The 20,968-nt window shown below is 43.9% G+C and overlaps 2 protein-coding genes across 2 annotated transcripts; both read left to right on the top strand.

Moving 5' to 3' along the window:
• Nucleotides 1-3,438: 3,438 nt before the first annotated feature.
• LOC140594372 (olfactory receptor 2AT4-like) lies at nt 3,439-4,262 on the top strand. Its single transcript, XM_072725329.1, has one exon. The coding sequence runs from the start codon at nt 3,618-3,620 to the stop codon at nt 4,260-4,262; it is 645 nt and encodes a 214-aa protein (XP_072581430.1). The 5' UTR covers nt 3,439-3,617.
• An 11,924-nt stretch (nt 4,263-16,186) lies between these two features.
• Nucleotides 16,187-20,667, top strand: LOC112928752 (olfactory receptor 2AT4). Its single transcript, XM_072725918.1, has one exon. It carries the CDS (start codon nt 17,622-17,624, stop codon nt 18,570-18,572), a length of 951 nt encoding a protein of 316 aa, XP_072582019.1. The 5' UTR covers nt 16,187-17,621; the 3' UTR covers nt 18,573-20,667.
• Nucleotides 20,668-20,968: the final 301 nt, after the last annotated feature.

The raw sequence follows: 20,968 nt of genomic DNA, 5'->3' as shown, positions 1-20,968 counted from the left end.
GGAGCTGGAAATAAGGAAGACAGATCGAGTGCACAAGATGTAGGCAACCAGGACACAGGTTGGCTGTGCATACCCTGGCTTGGGACCTTGGACCACATATCCTGGCAGATCTGGACAAGGTGCACCTCTGGGTGGGATTCAAATCATATCGGCCAAGGCTTCCCCCAGGAAAGCTAGACTGATGACAGCAATCACCAGTGGACACACTAGCAAGCTCTGAGCCCTGTGTGTTTCAGGCTGTTGGGTAAACATTGTCCAAGCATTTGCTCCATATGGATCACAACAACCCAGGAGGTCACAGATGAGGGAAATGAACTTCAGGAGGGGGAAGTGACTTGCCCAAGGCCACACTGCTGGAGGTAGGAGCTGGGATTGGAATCAGGTCCTTTCTGACTCACAAGTCCACACACTTGACCACTAAGGTCCACATGACAAGATGAAGGGAAAGGACCCGTCTGGCAACAGGTGCTCACTAGGTGGGATAGTCCTCACCCTCTCCCTTTAGGGCATGGACCACTGTGATATCCGATCTGCCAACCACAAAGGGGGACCCCCAGAAAAGAGCTCATTGAGTTGGAGACCCCCCAGAGGTCTTTTCCTTGCAAGCTCTCACTGCCCAGATGAGAAAACCAAGGTTCAGGGACCCAGAGTCATAGCAGGTGAGTGGCATAGCTGGTCCAGGAGCCAGCACTCTTGGTGGCCAGGTGGGGCTCAGGTCTTTGCAGCAGGCTGGCTCCAGAACACGCTCTCACCCTCACCAGCTGTAGCCTTGGAGGGACCCTCATTCTTGCTGGTTGAAGGGCATAACCATTCCCTGGCAGGCTTAAATGATGAGAGGGGGTGATATATGTGAGCTACAGCATCAGCTTGTACATTCCAGTGACTGATTTTTCTGTCCACCTGTGTAACTGACTGGTGGACAATCCAGACAGGGAGGACCCCCGCCAGGTATGGTGGCAAGTTCTGTGCCCTGGGAGACAGCGCCCTTTGGGCCTGAAGCACAGGATGGCACTGTTCACAAGTACACAATTCAATTTCACAATTCAAGTTCACAATTTCAAGTAAAACAAGGACCTTAACCTGTATGTTAAGTGTAAGAAGTTCCAGCCAAACTTGCTATTTCCTAGGATGGGCCAGTTGAGCGATGCTTTGAGATATCAAATGCGAAAATCTTTCAGAAATTATTTTGGTGTCCTGCTTTGCTGGTGAGCCAGCACATGTTTGGTGTGCCTGTTGGATAGCCCAGTGCCGCCTGGCAGAGAGAAGCCATGTGCCACCTGTCTACCCAGGTTGTAGCATCTGTACTTCCATCTGCAATGTAGTGGAGCAGAGGAGGGAAGAGAAAACAGTTGGACTTGATGGCCCCTTAAGATCCCTCTGGCCCTGACCCTCTGTGTTTCTGCCTCTCAGATGCCCTACTGTGCGTCACCCAGGACTATCAGCCACAACATCACTTCAGGTGTTAGAAAAAAAGTGTTGACTGGATTTGTCAGATGAGATTTTAATCAACTGAGGGTTAAACCTTTAAAATGGAGACAATAAAAATAAATAAATAAATAAATAAATAAATAAATAAATAAATAAATAAATAAAATGGAGACAATGAGATTCACCCTTGCTAGGTCTTGGGGGTGACCTGTGAGGTTCTCCTTCAAGGGGCACACACATGGGATAGTTGTCTCTCTTGTGCTCATTTTAGATAAAGCATTTGCCAGTTACCATTTTTAAATGGAGAAGCCAGGCAGCATAATCCAAATTAATCACAGAGCCAACCAAGAAGAATATAAAAGGTGGTGGAGAAGAGTTGGGGAGGGCACTAGTATTGGAATTGAAGATTTAAAAGATTTTTTTCCAGTCTGACATTCTATGATTCTAGGACTTGAGAGGTGCTTTCAATTTGCTTTGCATTTGTTTTAGAAAAACAAGCAGGTAGATGTAGTTCTGAGGAATTCAATTTTTCTTAGTTGCTGTCAGTTTTATTTTGTATTGATCATTTCAATTGCAGATATTCATTATGATTTGGCTGGAACACTTTATAGCTAATCCATGGGAAAATTACAAACATTCTTCCTAAATGAGTCCAGGCTCACTCTGTGGTCCATGATCAGTCTATTAGATTTAGAAGCCAATTCTTTGGTGTCCTTCAGAGCACTTTGAAAGATGTCTACCATTTCTGCAATCCACTGAAAAAGCCAAGAACAAACTTCATTACTGTGGGGTCAAAGTAGTAGAGTCATAACATCCTGAGCAGGCACTGTACTAGTGGTTGCAAAGATCAAAAGACCAACTCCTTTTTCAAGAACATGGAATTGAGGAGGTACAAGCTCTTCATACACAAAAAGGTAAACAAAGCATGTGCCCTTTGTCTCGTGGAATCCCTGCGGTGGAACAGCAGTGATATAGACGTAAACATGAACCTGCCTGGACTGCTCAGCAGAGGTTCATCCTGAGAGAGGGATGAGTCAGTACTGCCTGAGCAATCCCAGGGTTGACCCCAGCCACACATTTAGTGAACAACCCCCGACACTGTTCTTTTGTCTCTGGCAGTCCAGGCATTCAGTTCTTCCAATCCTTTCTAGCAACAATGGCTCTGACAACAGTCCTTGTGGCTTCTTCTGGATTGGTATGGAGGAGCCAATTGGCAAAGTGCACACTGAAGAACCAAATAGAACATGCGCTGGGCTGCAGCAGTTGGAAGGAAGGAAGATAATAGACTCATGATGTGTCCTGAATGGTGGGAAATCTGCCCTCTGCTTGGGCTCCGTCAGGAAGAGAGTCCCACAGAAGGCACTTGCTCTTCCCAACACTGAGAGGGCAGCCAGAGAACTCAGGAGAGGCAGGCAGAGCTGCTGCACCAGAACATGAGAGAGCAGCCATTTCCTGGGTAATGAGTAGACTCGCAGGTTGCCGAAAAGTTGCAGGAAAAAATCAGCCTTTCCTAGTGATGTGCTGATAGTGATATCACTTAGGAGAACTTGCAACAAAATTAAATGAAAATTCAGTGGCACAGGGATCTAAGAGCTCATCTGAAATATGATGTCCAAAAGAGAGGGTCAGACATGGAGTAGGAAAGTGACAGAAACCCTTTCAATGCACTTATAGTTGTAACCAGATAATTAACTGTGTGATTGTCTTTTAAATATACCATCCTGCTCCTAGAACTTAAGTAAAGCCCTGTGAAGGTAAGATGCCTTGTTCACCTCATAGCCTTGCAGATTGTAGGTAGGTACCTACTAAATGCTTGAGGGAAGATGGAGTGAACTGTGGGTAAAAATGGAAGAAGCAATATTGGATGGTGCCAGCAGCCCTCTAAACTTGGTAACAGATCATTTAGATTGCATTGATTGTACAGTGAACTATACAAAATTCTCATTCCAAACTCTTGGTTTCCAGATGCTCTGACTGCCTGTCACCCTGGCTGAGGAAGTGGTCCCCAAGTAAGAGGAGGGACAGCATCTTGGGGACAGAGGTTGTGGTGAAAAGGATGTCCAGGGCTGAGAGATTAATCAGGAGGAAGGACAGACAGAGCTGTCTCACATGGACGCCACATCCTGTAATGGATCAAAAGACTTACAACCATCTTCTACTTCCTCAGCTTCCCTGCCTGCTTCCTGCAGATGTACCTCTTCTACAGCTTCCCCTGTTCTGAAGCCTTCATCCTGGTGGTCATGGCCTATGACCGCTATGTGGCTATCTGCCACCCACTGCACTACCCTGTCCTCATGACCCCACAGACCAATGCTACACTGGCAGCCTGTGCCTGGCTCACTGCCCTCCTCCCGCCCATCCCAGCAGTGGTACAGACTTCCCACTTGGCTTTTGACAGCGCTGTTCACATCTATCACTGCTTCTGTGACCACTTGGCCATGGTCCAGGCCTCCTGCTCCATGCCCGAGACCCTCATGGGCTTCTGCATTGCCATGGTGGTATCCTTCCTGCCCCTTCTCCTGGTGCTTCACTCCTATGCCCACATCCTGGCCTCGGTGTTTCGCATCAGCTCCCAAGAAGGATGTTCAAAAGCCTTCTCCACCTGTAGCTCCCACCTCCTGGTGGTTGGCACATACTACTCATCCATTGCCCTAGCCTATGTGGCCTACAGGGCTGACCTGCCCCTTGATTTCCACATCATGGGCAATATGGTATATGCTATTCTCACACCTGTCCTCAACTGTCTCATCTACATGCTGAGGAACAAGGATGTCAAAGTAGCCATCACTAGAATGACATGTCCCCAGGACCCAGGGCATTCTGAGGACTCTTGATCCTTAGATATAGTTAATTCTGCTTCCAGGATACCAGTGTGTTAAAAAGAGAGAATGCCATAAAAATTTTTTTTGAAGGGAAGAATGACTTAGAGTAGGGCCCAAAATATACCATTGAGACTTCCATTTCTGTTAATTATAGACTAGGTTATGAAATCAACATTTCTGTGGAAAGAAAAATGGTAGATAAAATAGAAAAAGTAGCTTCTTAAAAGTATCTAAATTATCACCTTCCTAGCTCAGTGGGCAGTGTGTCAGTCTCATAAAAGTATCAAATAGATTTTTAATATAATAAGGCTAAAATAGTAATAAAGATGAGAACACAGAATGGTTAGTTATTAAGACATGAATAGACATATAGATCAATAGAACAGAAGAGAGATCCCAGAATCAGACCCTTAAATATACAAATAATTGATATATGAAGGAAATGACTGCAGAGCAGTTTGAAAGATGGACATATAATTAAATGGTATTAGTACTATCAGGTATCTATATGTCAGAGAATGAAATTTGTCTCTTAGATCAAGCAAACACAAAAGGCAACCTCATGAAATACCTAAATATGAAAGGTAAAACTATAAAACTATATAGGAGACTATAGTCCTCATCTTGAGATGGGGAGATATTTCTTAAGCAAGATTTTTAAAAAGTTTTAAACCTAGAAAAAAATGGATAAATTTGACTGCTTTAAAATGTAGAATGTAGAATTTCTGTACATCAAGAGACTCCAGAAAATAGAACAAGTAACAGAACAGAAAGTTACTTACAATACATATATAACCAACTAAAGGACCCAGGATTCATCCAGAATATACAGAGATTACTTCTGGTCAATTTTTTAAAATAGTCAAGTCATTAGAAAAATTAGCAAAATATTTCCCAAGCAAATGTCCAATAAATCTATGAAAACATGCTTGACCTAGTAGTAACAGAAGAGGTGCAAGTTACAACAACAAATACTCACCACTAGAAACTGGTCAGACTGGCTAAAATGTCAAAATCTGCCAATACCCAAATTGATGAGCATGTAGGTTTACGGAGCACACATACACTGATAGTGGGAGTGTTTATTGGCACAACCACTTTGGAAAACACTTTATCACTCTCTTATAATGCTGAAGATACACATACTCTAATTTCTGACACAGCTGCATTTCTCTAACTTGTAAAATGTTCATAAGATGTAACACCGCATGCCAATAAAATATGAAGGAATTACATATATGCACAACATGAGTAATTTCACATGAATAGGTGAAAGAATCTAGTGTTGAGTGAAAGGATCTAGCGTTGCACAAAAGAACCATGACTCAAAAGTATACACACAATATGATTCCAATTATATAAAGTTTAAAGACAGGCTAAGCCAAATTACATTTTTTATCAATGCATTCAAATGTCATAAGCTGTGAAGAGAAGAGAAGCCATATTTATTATAAAAGTGAACATCAAGGTTATTTCTGTAAGAGAGGGAGAGGGTTATGATCAGAGAGGGGCACCAAGTACCTTATGAGGAGTTTTCAGTTTCATTCTCCCCTGAATGGTGGGGACACAGTGTTTGTTTTACAATTAAGCTGTATATATTAACTTTATACATTTGTGCTCTGTATGAATACTGTATTTCACAATAAACTCTTTTTTTAAAAGATTTTATTTACTTATTTGAGAGAAAGAGAAAAAACATGAGTGCAAGGGAGGGGCAGAGGGAGAGGGAGAAACAGACTCCCTGCTGAGCAGGGAGCCCCATGCCGGGTTTGATCCTGGAATCATGATCTGAGCCAAAGGCAGACACTTAACCAACTAAGCCATCCAGGTACCCCATGCATTTCATAATAAACTCTTACAAGGCATCATTCCATTGGGCAGAGGCTGCAATGTAGTTCTCAATGTTTGGTCTGAGTCTTTCCATGGGTATGATGGTTTGTGGTGGTTTTCACCTTCATAGTAAGCACCAAGCTGCTGAATATAATTTTTCCCATTTGTTCACTTAAGAAGACTTTAGAAAAAAAAAAAAGAAGAAGACTTTAGTTAGCCTTTAGGAGGTGCTTGACCATGTGAAAGAAGCTAGAGACGTAGAGAGAGATCGGGATAGTCTCTGCCCTCAATTTGCTTACAATCTGGTGAGGAAGACAACAGGTAGAAAAAGCATAATGTGGGAGGTGTCATATCAGAGGGAAATGCAGAGGATGGTGGGATCATGGAAGATGGTATTTAATCCAAGGCAAGAATTTCTCCCATAATTATTTTTAACCTATGGTACCTGCTACTGCTTGTTTGGGAGTCCTAATGGAGTTAAAGACAATGAAGATGTGGGCTGATTGAACAGAAGCCCGAGCTACTTCCAACAGCTACTTCTAGGATGAAGGAGAGGTTTCATCCTAGAGCTGACCAGAATATGGTATGGCATCCAGGTCGTTACTTGTCATGGGCTGCTGATTTTTAGCTTGGATCCCCCCCTCAGTTAAGAAATGGAGTTTAGACTGAAGCAAACCCAAAAGGCTTTGCCACTCAGTCTTCTTCAGGAATCACACAGGTCAAAAAAGGATCTGAGCTGGGCAGAACTACAGTGCCCCCTAAAAAGGCAAGAAGGGAAACCATTCTCAGAAAAGTGAATGGCACAGGTGGTGACATTATTGTGGCATATGTTAAAGGGAAGAATATTTATCTTTCTTGGCAAATTGTGATAAAGGCACAGCATGTGGGAACTTAAAGCAAGGGCATTAGCAGAGAGCAAAAATTTCAGCAAATAGCAATGAGGGTCTTTTAAAATCACAATGATAACTATTTTAAGCCAAATTATGAAACAAGGCAATTTTAGTGAATTCTCCCCTCCATTTCTCTTCCCTCTCTCTGTTGCATACCCTTTACAAAAACTGTTTTTATTCACTTTTTGCATTTCTTTCCATTTTTAATATAAGCAATTCCATATACTTACATATGTATAATATATAAATATGGCTATATTATCTCTTTCTTGGAGAAATAGTAGCATACTATAAGACTGTTCTATACTTTGGTTTTGAAAGATTTTTAAATTTTTAAAAAAGATTTTATTTATTCATGAGAGACACAGAGAGAGAGGCAGAGACACAGGCAGAGGGAGAAGCAGGCTCCTTGCAGGGACCTTGACACAGGACTCGATCCCCGGACCCAGGGAGAAGGCAGATGCTCAACTGCCTTGAGCCATCCAGCCATCCCTTGATTTTGAAAATTTAATCAGCAGTTTATAGAAATCAAGTTTTTGTTTGAGATGAGCAAGAAAAACAAAAAGTGGTGGTGGGAGAGGGAGGTGGGCTTTGCTGGAGTGTCCAGTTTTAGGTAGGAGGAGGAAGAGTTTGTCCATGTGAACAGGCAGGAGGCAGAGTGTAGGGACCAAGGTGGCTACCCAGCCAGGTGGCTGGGTGTGTGATGGGACTTTGTGAGCTTCTCTCCTGATTGGCTGGAGTGACAATGGGAAGAGGTATTGGTGGACTGAGGAGAGAAAAAGTCATCTAGAAGAGGAGACCAGGGAACAAACCAGGGACATATGGGATGACTGTCTGCCAGAATTAAGGTCTGTGGAGCCCTCTTACATTAAGCTCATATAAAGTACACCTACATCAGGAAAATACTTTTTTTTAAATCTATCTCACTTCTTCCTAAGGGTGCAGGGCCCATCTTGAGGCAGAGTATGTATGACTGGTGTCCCAGTGTTACTGATTCTTCCCAGTGGAGATTTCTGTGTTTTGTTTTTGTTGTTGTTGTTGTTGTTGTTTGAGATTTCTGTTTTTAACCACGCATTAAGATAATTACATAAGCCAACCAGTTTTACAGGCAGCAATGATCTGATTTTTTTTAAATCTGATCATTTATCTGTCCTTACAAATGGCTACCTATGCTTCTTGTTAATAAAAGCTGTCTGCTAAATGACATAAGGTCATTTATATATCAAGTACATATGTCATGAACCTACTATGTGGTACATTTTATATCTCAATATTCTTGGGAGAGGAAGGAAGAAAAACACTAAAAAATGAATTCTAAAATGTCAAAAGCTAGTTTAAAACACTTCTAAACTCAGTAACAACATTGAGCTCCAAAGCTGGCTCCATTTATCACTTACAGTAAAAATACTTACGTAGTCATGAAATTATGATTCCATTACAAGAACGATATTTATGGTAATACCATTTCCTCTGCATTAATTTCAGATATTCTTGATGCTAAGTAAAATGCTCATAGTATGCTAAATTCTTTTTTTTAGTATGCTAAATTCTTATTTTGTGTTTTCTGTTTATATTTCAAATAGCATGGTTCACTTTAATTTCTTTTATCCTCCTCTTATGTGTTCTTCAAATATATTCCCAAGATCATATGTTGTCTAGTTTCACCTTAGAAGTCATCATTATTTCTAAAAACTAGATATTTTGGTTCCAAGCCATATGTTTTTTTTTTAAGATTTTATTTATTTATTTATTCATGAGAGACACAGAGAGAGAGAGAGAGAGGCAGAGACACAGGCAGAGGGAGGAGCAGGCTCCATGCAGGGACCCCGACGTGGGACTCGATCCCAGGTCTCCAGGATCATGCCCTGGACTGAAGGCGGCACTAAACCGCTGAGCCACTGGGGCTGCCTGCTATATGTGTTTTAAGTAGCCTGCCCATTTTCTCTATGTTATCTTTAAAATAATAAAAGCTCTCCTCCCACAAATACATGGAAATTAAAAAGCCAGTGGATCAAAAAAAGAAATCACAAGGGAAATCAGAAAGTATCTTGAGGTGAAAATGAAAACACAACATACCAAAAGTCACTGGATGCAGCTGAAACAAGTGCTCCAAGGGAAGTGCAGAAAAAAGAAAAATCTCAAATTAATCATCTAATTTTATTAGATTAGTTATTAATAGTATAATTTTACTTTAAGAAGTTATAAAAGAAAAGCAAACTAAGCTCAAAGCAAGCAGTAGGCATGAAATTAACAATAGCAATTAAAATGGAAATAAAAAGCAAATGGGAAAAATTGACAAAACCAAAACTGGTTCTTTGAATATATCAACAAGACTGACAAACATTTAGGTAGACTGGCTGAGAAAAAAGAGAAAAGATCCCAATTTACTCAAATAAAAAATGAGAGAAGGACCATTACTGCTCAACTGCAGAGACATAAATACAAAATGTTAAAGGAAGAGACCACCACACCATATCTGAAACAAAAGGCTGAACTTACTACCAGCTTAACCCTGGGAATGCTCCAGTTCATGGCACAGTCTGGTTCTGAGCCACACAGGTAGCTGGTCTTACATAGGGCTGCGGACAATATGGAGGTGAAGGGTTGGTGGACCTTCAGGGGTGCTGGTATTGAGAGGATGGTTTGCCTTTAGTGGTGGAAGTGAGGTTACTGGGATGAAGCTGTTGCTGCTGGGTGGCTGACTTTTAGACTGGCTGGCTTTCAGGAACGTGTGTATTTGTGTGAAGCTGTCTTTGAACAATCAAACAGGTTTAAAACGAGTTCCGAGGACTATTTGTTACCATGGCTATAGAATAGCCACTCATTTCCTAGAAGCCTGAGAACATTTTTATTCTCAGAGGTAATGAAGTAAATCATACTTTATCCCATAATGTTATACTAGGAAGTCTTAAAATGTTGGCTTTTTACAAAGAAATCTCAGCCAACAGTTTAGCTCTCCTATTTTTGGTTCACCTTTGTAAGTAAAACAAAATAAAATTAGAAATCTGAAAGGAATCTAAGTCTTGGTTTCTCTTTGTTTTCTCCTACCTACTGCAATTCCACCAACTGCTGCGTTCTACGTGAGCTCTTCCAGCCAATAACTGAGTCTTCATTAGTTTCATTTGTAACATCCCAGAAAGACTTTAGTCATTTTCATGCTGCCAAAAGCTGGCTTTGGAGGCTTTTTTATTTTTTTTAAGATGTATTTATTTATTTATTTATTTTTTGGGGGGGAGGGCAGAGGGAGAGGGAAAGACCACCCCAGGCAGATCCCTACTCTGCACAGAACCCAATGTGGGGTTTAATCTCACAACCCTGAGATCACAATCCCATCTGAAACCAAGAGTCTGACACTTAACCAACTGAGCCATCCAGGCACTCCTGTTTCTAAGTACCAACCAGTAAAAAAATTTTTTTTAATTGAAATATAATTGACATACAACATTACAACATAGTGATTTGGCCAACTCTATACGTGATGCTATGCTCATCACAAGTGTGGCTACCATCTGTCACCATGCAACACTATCATGGCTCTGGGTGTCTATTAAGGAGCTCTGTAGTGTCTGAGAAACAGAAAACAGAACAAAAGAATCCTCCTAACAGTCCAGTGATTCTGCAGGATTCTTTGCCTTACTTGAGTGTGGTTAGATCTCGTCGCCTAGAAAAACCTCTGACTTTTATTTTAGTGGTAGTGAAGCAAAGATCCACATATACAAATTTACTCCAAACTAAGATTCCTCATTCAGTTGGAAGGAGTAGATCTGGGGAGGAGGAGACAGCACAAAAAGTTCTGGTTTGTCATTCAGAGAAATTTCCAAAACCATCTTCAGTTCCACCATGCAGTTCCTTCGATCAGAAGGGGTTACAGCCTCTGCTGCACCATTCTTTTGGTTTCTGTGGAGCTGCCAAACACTTATCATCTTGCATCCTGCGGCTGTAAATCTATAGTCAGCAGACATCTATTATGGAAGTCCCTTCTGTGGGCTGCAATGAATCGCTTGTGCATGCTTTCCCCCTGGTTCTAGGCAGCAGCATCAGGCACAGATGCAGCAAGGTCATCTCAGTGTTGCTGGGATGACTTTGTGCTCTCAAAGTCTCTAGGTGCAAACCTAGGATACCTGCACATGCACACCCTATTCCATTTTAAAATGTGCTTACCGTTTGGGCCAGAAGGTCTCCTTTAAGGATCTGTCAGAGAGAAATATCTGGGTATCTGTCCCCCAAATGCATGTTAAAATGACTTGAATTATAATATTGTTCATAATAGCAACAATTGTGTACCACCTAGATGTTCACTGGCAGGGATATTATGAAATAATCTGTGTTATATCCATACTAGGAAATACCGAATATCAGAGAGAAAGAATGAAGTATGTCAGACAGGTTCCAAGACTTAGTAAGTTGGAATGTAAGTGATGCAATAAGAACAAAATGACTTGGGTGCCTGGGTGGCTCAGTGGTTGAGCATCTGCCTTTGGCTCAGGCCATGATCCCAGGGTCCTGGAATCAAGTCCTGCATCAGGCTCCCCGCAGGGAGCCTACTTCTCCCTCTGCCTATGTCTCTGCCTCTCTCTGTGTCTCTCATAAATAAATAAATAAATATTTAAAAAAATATATTTTACAATAGGTTCTATTTATTACTTGTGAAATTTTAAAAATGGTTTAAATTTCATACTGATCAGTGAACGAGGGGCTGAGTCAGAAGTTGAGAACTATGGAGCCAAAGGAAGGAATCTGAAACATTGAGGTATGAATGGTCTGTGACCTGGCCTGCGCCCTGCCTCACGTTCTTTCCACAGAACCTTTGTATAAGTCCCTCGTGGTACAGCTGCAGCGGCGTTTCTCAGTCCTGCAACTGGGTTTTACTATTTTGGTTTGTCAAGATAACAGCTCCCACCTACTGAATGTTTACCATGTGGTAGTCATGAGCTCGGCACCTACACCTTCCCGGGAGCCTGTGGGATACGCAGGGTTGCTATGCCCTTTTCACAGGCAAGGAAATAAAGGCCCAAAGAGGCTAAGGCTAAGGGCACTGGAAAGAAATGAGGTCTTAGCCATTAGCTGACGTACTGCTGAATCGCTGGACTGGAACTGGAACCTTGGGTCCAAATCCCAGCTCTGCCAGCAGCCACTTGTGTGACCCTGGGCAAGTCACTTCCCTTCTCCAGATCTGTTTCTCAAATGTTGAATACTGAGGACAATCCTGGCTCTGCCTGTCCTCTCTGGCTGTTGTGAGGCCAATTAGGAAAACAAGAATCAAAGTCTTCTGTTGGTGATAAAATTCTGGGACCCATGAGGGTTGTTAATGGCGCTGTTTCCATTACCTGCAAAGCCCAGTGCCAAGTCCCTCACTCCACTCTAGGAAGTTGTTCCCAGCTGGCGGGTGTGGGGTCCCTTAGGGGAACCAATTTGAGGGAGGGGGCCCCCGCAGGCCCTGACTCCAGGGTTTAATGGGCCGTGGCCCAGCTCCTACTTGGCTCTTCCCCTAGGGCCAAGTGTGGTGACTCTACAGAAGACACCAAGGTGGATTGGGCTTGAAGGTAAGCTGAGCCAGGGATGGCATTTTCCAGAAGTAGGCAAAGGCTGGAGTGAGCAGATAGGCTCAGAAAGGCCGGGAATGCATGCAGCCACAATGAGGAGCCTGGGTATGAACATCGGGGCCCCAGTGTGCACACCTGGTCTGTGTGGCCCTGGGTCAGACTCCCTGGCAGGATGCGCAGGGATGTGCAGTCACAAGAAAGAGGCTAATGATGCCGTGAGAGAGTTTCTCACAGAGAGGCAAGGTCGATGACAATGAAAGAAATGGAAATATTTAGTGAGGCATCTGTAACAGTATGAGTCACTGATGAGGGAATTGCAGTTCAGAGGGAAAGCGAAAAGTGGTGAAGTCAGAGTGGAAACCCAGGTTGTTCTAACTCCAGTTAATGAGCCCAAACTCTAACATGCACACATATCCTGCTCCTCAGCTATGGGAATGCAGAGGTTAGTGGAAATATTGTTGGTGAATGGCATGGATCTGGGCACCTGGATGGCTTGATCCCATAAGGATTAAGCACACTGCAGGGTCCTGGCTCACTCCCTCCTTAGAGACTGGGGCCATGAGACGGCTATTCTGACTCCTCACTAGGCCAAACAGAGAAGGCATGCTCAAAAAACACTAGCTGAGGGGATCCCTGGGTGGCTCAGCAGTTTGGCGCCTGCCTTTGGCCCAGGGCGCGATCCTGGAGTCCCGGGATCTAGTCCTGCGTCCGGCTCCTGGCATGGAGCCTGCTTCTCCCTCTGCCTGTGTTTCTGCCTCTCTCTCTCTCTGTCTATCATAAATAAATAAATAAATCTTAAAAAAAATCCTATTAAAAAAAAAAAAACTAGCTGAGCTGGAGATGACTATCTCTTCCAAAGCCTTCTTTTACAGGTGGGGAAAGTGAGGCTCAGAGGCCCAAAGTCACAGCAGGTGAGTGGCAGGCTGGTCTAGGAGCCAGCACTCTTGGTTGTGAGGTGGGCCTCAGGCCTTTGCAGCAGACTGGTTCCAGAACACTCTCTGCTCTCGCCCCTTACCAGCTGTGATCTTGGATGGACCCTCAGTTTCTTCATTGTTCAAGGGGTATAATCACTCCCTGGCAGGCCTGGATGGTGAGAGGAGAGGATGTATGTAAAGTGCAGCATCAGGTAGAACATGTCAGTGATTGGCTTTTTTGTCCTCTGTCCCGTACCAGCACTGTAACTCATGGTTTATAGATAATCCCAACCAAGGAAGTGTCCCCTAACAGTACCTTTGGTGTCTCCGCACTGAAAATACATATTCAAACACATATTCAAAATAAACTCCCTTCATTTAAACCACAAAATAAATGTAAGGAAGTCCAGAAAGTTTCTGATTATTAGCATGATGCTACATCAGTGCTTTTTAAAAATATCAAATACTAAATTCTTTCAAAAACATTTGTCAGTGCTTCTATCTAGCTGGTGCCTAAGTACATGCTTTATCTGTTGCATAGATGCATTCTGCCAAAACAGAAGTTTAGGGAAGGGAAGTGCTTTAGTGTCTTTGGGGTGAGCAAATAAATCTTACCGATTGGTGTGTCCTGGGGCCCAAGTAGGGAGGGCAGCCAGGGCTTTTGCAGGTGAGCTGAGCCAGGGATGAGTTATCTCTGGCTCCAGATGATAATCCAGACCCTCTGATAGTCTAGTTCTAGTTCTGTCACCCACTTACTGTGTGACCTTGGGCAAATCACAGCCCATTTCTTTTTCTTTTTTTTTTTCTTTTTAGATTTTATTTATTTATTCATGACACACACACACACAGAGAGAGAGAGAGAGAGAGAGAGAGAGAGGCAGAGACACAGGCAGAGGGAGAAGCAGGCTCCATGCAGGGAGCCCGACCTGGGACTCGATCCCGGGTCTCCAGGATCAGGCCCTGGGCTGAAGGGGGCACTAAACCATTGAGCCACCCGGGCTGCCCCTCACAGCCCATTTCTGAGCACCCTCCCCCCACCCATTTGTATGCCCTATAAAAAAAGGGTTGAACTAAAACTATTTAATTGCTCATGACTCCTTCATTCTGACTGTTAAGATTCAGCAACAACTCGAGGCCTATTGGGAAAGCTGAATTCTGGCTCCTGTCTCTGGTGCACTGAGCTCCTGATATGGGTGCTGGCTCACTTTTAAGTGAAAATAATTTGGTTCCATCACAGCCCTGCAAGTGCTCCGATCTGGTGGAGTCACAGACACATAAATAGACAGAGACAACCCAGGATGATAGTAGTGATGACAACGGAAAGCACAGGAACTGTGAGAGCCAGAAAAGATGGCCCTGAGCCAGCCAAGACCCGCAAAGCCTCTTGGGAGAGGGAATATTTGAGTTGAGTTAGGCAGAAAAACAAGCCAAGAGCAAGGAGTTGCTGTTTGACTAGAGTAAGAAGAAATGAGGCTGCAAGAAGATTGACCTTAGATGGCAGGCTAGGGAGTCATCTTCTTTCATGAAAAATCCTCGTGAACACCAGATGGGGGCCAGAATACTGGATTCAAGACCCACCTTTGCTATGAACTTGATGGTTGACCTTGAGAAAACACTGTTTCTAGACTTCAGACTCAGCATTTGTTCTCCCTTCCCACCACCGCTGTTGAATAGAAGTGAGACAGAGGAGGGAGGACAGAGGGTACAAATGGACTTGCTGGCTCTGAATTTTTTGCACCTCAAACCCCAACTCAGCTTACCTCAGGGACCACCAATCCAAAGTCAAGTCTCTGAGCTATGACAACATGTAGGAACATGCAGTTGGCATCAGTTTGGGTATGAGGAAAACCTAGTGACTGGCTTAGGCAGGTTGGGACTAATAGTCTGGTTAGCTGAGGATTCATTCTTTTCTGTTGGGGAGCAGCAGCTTTACTGCCCAAGCACTGGGGCTGACTTTCAGAACTCATTTTTTTTTTTCTTTCAAGAAAGCATTCACAATGGAGTGGTCTCTTCCATGTGTCTTTTAAAGATTTTATTTATTTGAGAGAGAAAGAGAGAACATGAGAGAGAGACTACAAGCCAGAGGGAGGGATAGAGGGAGAAGCCAACTCACCACTGAGCAGAGAACCCAATGCAGGGGCTGGATCCCAGGATCCTAAGATCATGACCTGAGCTGATTGCAGGTGCTTAACTGACTGAGCCACTCAGGCATCCCTCATGTGTCTTTTAGAAAGATATTTTACCAGCCTTCACTCCCTAATGAGAAACCGGGCCACCCACCACATGAAAAAGACTAAAGAATGTTTTGAGATTTCTTTTTTTTTTTTTTTAAGATTTTATTTATTTATTCATGAGAGAGAGAGAGAGGCAGAGACACAGGCAGAGGGAGAAGCAGGCTCCATGCAGGGAGCCTGATGTGGGACTCAATCCTGGAACTTCAGGATCACGCCCTGGGCCAAAGGCAGGCACTAAACCGCTGAGCCACCCAGGTGTCCCTGTTTTGAAATTTCTGATTGTTGTTGACAATATCAGCTTAGAATATTTCTTCCCACACAAAAACTTCCAGATTATCCAGGGAACATGATCTAGAGAAAGAGCCCTGGTCTGGGAGTTCAGAGGCATGGGTTCTGGTCCTTCTCTGTGGCTGGCTGACCCCATGTGATCTAGGGCAAGCCCTTGGCCTTTTGGTCTAGAAAAAAGCTGGCTGGACTTTTCAGGTTTGGTATTTTTACAATTAAATGACATGAGAATGGTTTTTTTTTTTTTTATCAAAAGTAAGAGAAATAAGACAGTTCTGGAAAAATCAAGGAGGGAGTAGTTTTAGAAATCATCAAGGTCGAAGAGGAGGTGACCATGGACTTGTTCCTGTGTCATTTATTCAGAAGGACATCTTGGTGTGAGAGAGGAATCATTATGCCCACTCCGTTGAAGACTTCCAGTTCTGTGGGTGATCGGAAGCAAACATCTCCCCTTTCTTGACAAGGGGAGCCTCTGGGGTAGGGGCTAATGCCTTTGGCACTATCATAAGAATACTGTGTCTGTCTCTGCAGCAGTGACCCTCCAAGATCTCGAAATTTCTAGTTTACTATAGTATCTTCTTAGCTGGGTCTAGAGAAGTCTACAGGCTAGTGGATATGAAGTGGTTCATCAGGGAGGAAACAAATCATACTACACAGGAATGCCTTCCAATCTCTGTTTCTGCCATTGGGTAGAATATGCCTTTAACTCTGACTCCTATCAGCAAATGACTTCTCCAACAAAAGGCATCCATGCCATTCCTTTCATTGTAGTAGGACAAAAAGCTAGAGGCAAGATTTAAAATAGTCTGTTGTTTTGCTTGCCTGCTTGCTTGTTTAGTTAAGGTATATGTCAAGTGAAATGAAGCCTACAACATTAGGTACAGATATAGATCTTGTTACAATTTGTTAAAACATGTGATTTGTGTAATTTATCCAGGTTTTCCTAGTTGTTGCAGTGCAAGTGTTGGGCTACCATGACCTATTACATCCTACACAGGAGTAGAAGTCCAGACATGTAGTGAAAAAGGCATATGGAAAGACCACTACTCAAGGCATACAAGCAAGAAATAGGTTTAATAAGTACGTGAACAGCAGCATGTTGCAGAGAGCCTTGGAAAAGGCAGCCCTTACAAGATAGTAGCAAGATAGTAGAACTTTGAATGTGAAAGTAGAAACACAAGCTTAAGGACTTGAACAGATCTGGAGAGAACTGACATCCCAAACCAGACAACATGGAACCCAAGATGAAGATCAGAAGAAATCTTTCCAAACACTTTTCACAATTATAATTCAATAATCAACTGTGTAGATCTGACTTTTCCAGTAAGACGTAAACTCTAAGATAGGAATTTTGCCTGCCTTCTTTACTTTTGTCACCGTATCACTGGAACATGGCATACTGACTTCCATTTGGTAGGTTATTAGTTAAACTAGTAATTAATATTTGACCAAAGAAGAAAAGTAGGAATTTTGGGTTCACGTAGTAGAAATCAATAAATACTGCAGCCTACAATCAATCTTCTAGAATTGGCTATAAATAATTGAGCTTATATTAACTATAGAGTAAACATGATAAAATCTCATTGCACAATCATTTGTTTCTATGATTTTCAGATAACTCCAGTATCCAGATGTTCCAGCTGACTATTTCCCAGAAATCCAGCTCTGCCTCACTATGGAGGCCACAACCTGTAATGGATCACTGGATGGATCACCTGTCTTCTACCTGGTGGGAATCCCCTCTCTGCCAGAGACCTTCTTCCTCCCTGTGTTTTTTATTTTCCTCCTCTTCTATCTTCTTATCCTTATGGGAAATGTCCTGATCCTGGTGGCTGTGGTGGGAGAGCCCAGCCTCCACAAGCCCATGTACTTCTTTCTGATCAACCTCTCTACCCTGGACATTCTCTTCACCACAACCACCGTCCCCAAGATGCTGTCCCTGTTCCTGCTTGGGGACCACTTCCTCAGCTTCCCTGCCTGCTTATTGCAAATGTACCTCTTCCAAAGCTTCACATGTTCAGAAGCCTTCATCCTGGTGGTCATGGCCTATGACCGCTATGTGGCTATCTGCCGCCCACTGCACTACCCTGTCCACATGACCCCACAGACCAATGCTGTGCTGGCAGCCTGTGCCTGGCTCACTGCCCTCCTCTTGCCCATCCCAGCAGTGGTCAAGACCTCCCAGATGGCATATAACAACATTGCTCGCATCTACCATTGTTTTTGTGATCACTTGTCTCTGGTCCAGGCCTCCTGCTCTGACACCATGCCCCAGACCCTCATGGGCTTCTGCATTGCCATGGTGGTATCCTTCCTGCCCCTTCTCCTGGTGCTTCTCTCCTATGCCCACATCCTGGCCTCAGTGCTTCGCATCAGCTCCCGAGAAGGACGTTCAAAAGCGTTCTCCACCTGTAGCTCCCACCTCCTGGTGGTTGGCACATACTACTCATCCATTGCCGTAGCCTATGTGGCCTACAGGGCTGACCTGCCCCTTGACTTCCACATCATGGGCAATGTAGCATATGCTATTCTCACACCAATTCTCAACCCTCTCATTTACACTCTGAGAAACAAGGATGTCAAAGCAGCCATTACCAAAATCACATGTCTCAAGACCCAGTCTTAATAAGTGCCTTGAGTTTTAGATGCAGCTAATTCTGCATTCAAGACACCAAATAACAGTGCCCAGGACAGATTAGGAGTTCAGTAAATATTGTTGAATAAATTAATGAACAGAAAATGGCAAAAGAGAATTCAACTGAGCAGACAGTTCCAACAGGCAAAATCAGGTAGACAAGATTATCCATCCATGGATTTCAGCCAGACTTCTAATTAAAATAAAGTCTACACCATTGGCATAAAGTGCTGAGCCCTTGAGGGCTGTTAATGATGCTCTTCTCATTATCAGCAATGTCTAGGGACAAATCCTCCCCTCCTCCAAATATGTTCTAAGGGATGCCATGTAGTTGATCTCTGAGGGATGGTGGGTGCAATTCCCACAGGAGTACCATCTTGAAGGAAAGTTCCTCAGGAGACCTGCTTGAAAGGAGAGGGCTAAGGGTTTAATGGGTCATGGCTCAGCACCAAAAGGCCTTGCCTAGAGATACCACAGGAGACACCACTGTGAACCAGGTTTTAACAGGTGAGTAGGGATAGGGATAAGGTGCTCCAAGACAGGCAGAGAATGCTGGGATTGGGAAACAGGGCAGGGAGGCCAGGATCTATAAACCAGAACCAGGGATCAGGAAAACAGATCGGGTACACAAGATGTAGGCAACCAGGACACAGGTTGGCTGTGCATACCCTGGCTTGGGACCTTGGACCACATATCCTGGCAGATCTGGACAAGGTGCACCTCTGGGTGGGATTCAAATCATATCGGCCAAGGCTTCCCCCAGGAAAGCTAAACTGATGACAGCAATCACCAGTGGACACACTAGCAAGCTCTGAGCCCTGTGTGTTTCAGGCTGTTGGGTAAACATTGTCCAAGCATTTGCTCCATATGGATCACAACAACCCAGGAGGTCACAGATGAGGGAAATGAACTTCAGGAGGGGGAAGTGACTTGCCTGAGGCCACACTGCTGGAGGTAGGAGCTGGGATTGGAATCAGGTCCTTTCTGACTCACAAGTCCACACACTTGACCACTAAGGTCCACATGACAAGATGAAGGGAAAGGACCCGTCTGGCAACAGGTGCTCACTAGGTGGGATAGTCCTCACCCTCTCCCTTTTGGGCATGGACCACTGTGATATCCTATCTGCCAACCACAGAGGGGGACCCCCAGAAAAGAGCTCATTGAGTTGGAAACCCCCCAGAGGTCTTTTCCTCGCAAGCTCTCACTGCCCAGATGAGAAAACCAAGGTTCAGGGACCTAGAGTCATAGCAGGTGAGTGGCATAGCTGGTCCAGGAGCCAGCACTCTTGGTGGCCAGGTGGGGCTCAGGCCTTTGCAGCAGGCTGGCTCCAGAACACGCTCTCACCCTCACCAGCTGTAGCCTTGGAGGGACCCTCATTCTTGCTGGTTGAAGGGCATAACCATTCCCTGGCAGGCTTAAATGATGAGAGGGGGTGATATATGTGAGCTACAGCATCAGCTTGTACATTCCAGTGACTGATTTTTCTGTCCACCTGTGTAACTGACTGGTGGACAATCCAGACAGGGAGGAGAGGACCCCCGCCAGGTATGGTGGCAAGTTCTGTGCCCTGGGAGACAGCGCCCTTTGGGCCTGAAGCACAGGACGGTACTGTTCACATGTACTAGTAATTTCAAGTAAAACAAGGACCTTAACCTGTATGTTATGTGTAAGAAGTTCCAGCCAAACTTGCTATTTCCTAGGATGGGCCAGTTGAGCGATGCTTTGAGATATCAAATGCGAAAATCTTTCAGAAATTATTTTGGTGTCCTGCTTTGCTGGTGAGCCAGCACATGTTTGGTGTGCCTGTTGGATAGCCCAGTGCCGCCTGGCAGAGAGAAGCCATGTGCCACCTGTCTACCCAGGTTGTAGTATCTGTACTTCCATCTGCAAAGTAGCGAAGCAGAGGAGGGAAGAGAAAACAGTTGGACTTGATGGCCCCTTAGAACTCCTCTGGCCTTGACCCTCTGTGTTTCTGCCTCTCAGATGCCCTATTGTGCATCACCCAGGACTGTCAGCCACAACTGCCTCTCTGATGGCAAAAATTCCCATGGCAGTGCAGCTTGCATTCTTTCAGGTATGAGAAAATCCCAATGACCCAACATCTTAGGATGGGATTTGGATATTAAAGGATAACGCTTTCAGTTTGGGACAAAGAACTTTCACTCTTTTGCTAGATCCTTGGGTCTGACTTCTGGAACATTTCAAAGGAACTTTTGGATTGGCGGATACCACATCTTGTTTCAGCACTCACCATATAGAGACTCGGATAAAAATATGAAATATAGATTTGTCTGATATTGTCAATAGGGAAAAAAGCAGAAATGGACATAGAAAACCTAGGTCTTAGTATTGTCTCTTCAAATTTCTACCCTGGAAACTTGAAC

This window comes from Vulpes vulpes, chromosome 11 (genome assembly GCF_048418805.1).
Source record: "Vulpes vulpes isolate BD-2025 chromosome 11, VulVul3, whole genome shotgun sequence".
In the NCBI taxonomy this organism is placed as follows: Eukaryota; Metazoa; Chordata; class Mammalia; order Carnivora; family Canidae; genus Vulpes; species Vulpes vulpes.
This window is presented reverse-complemented; position numbering and strand designations above follow the sequence as displayed.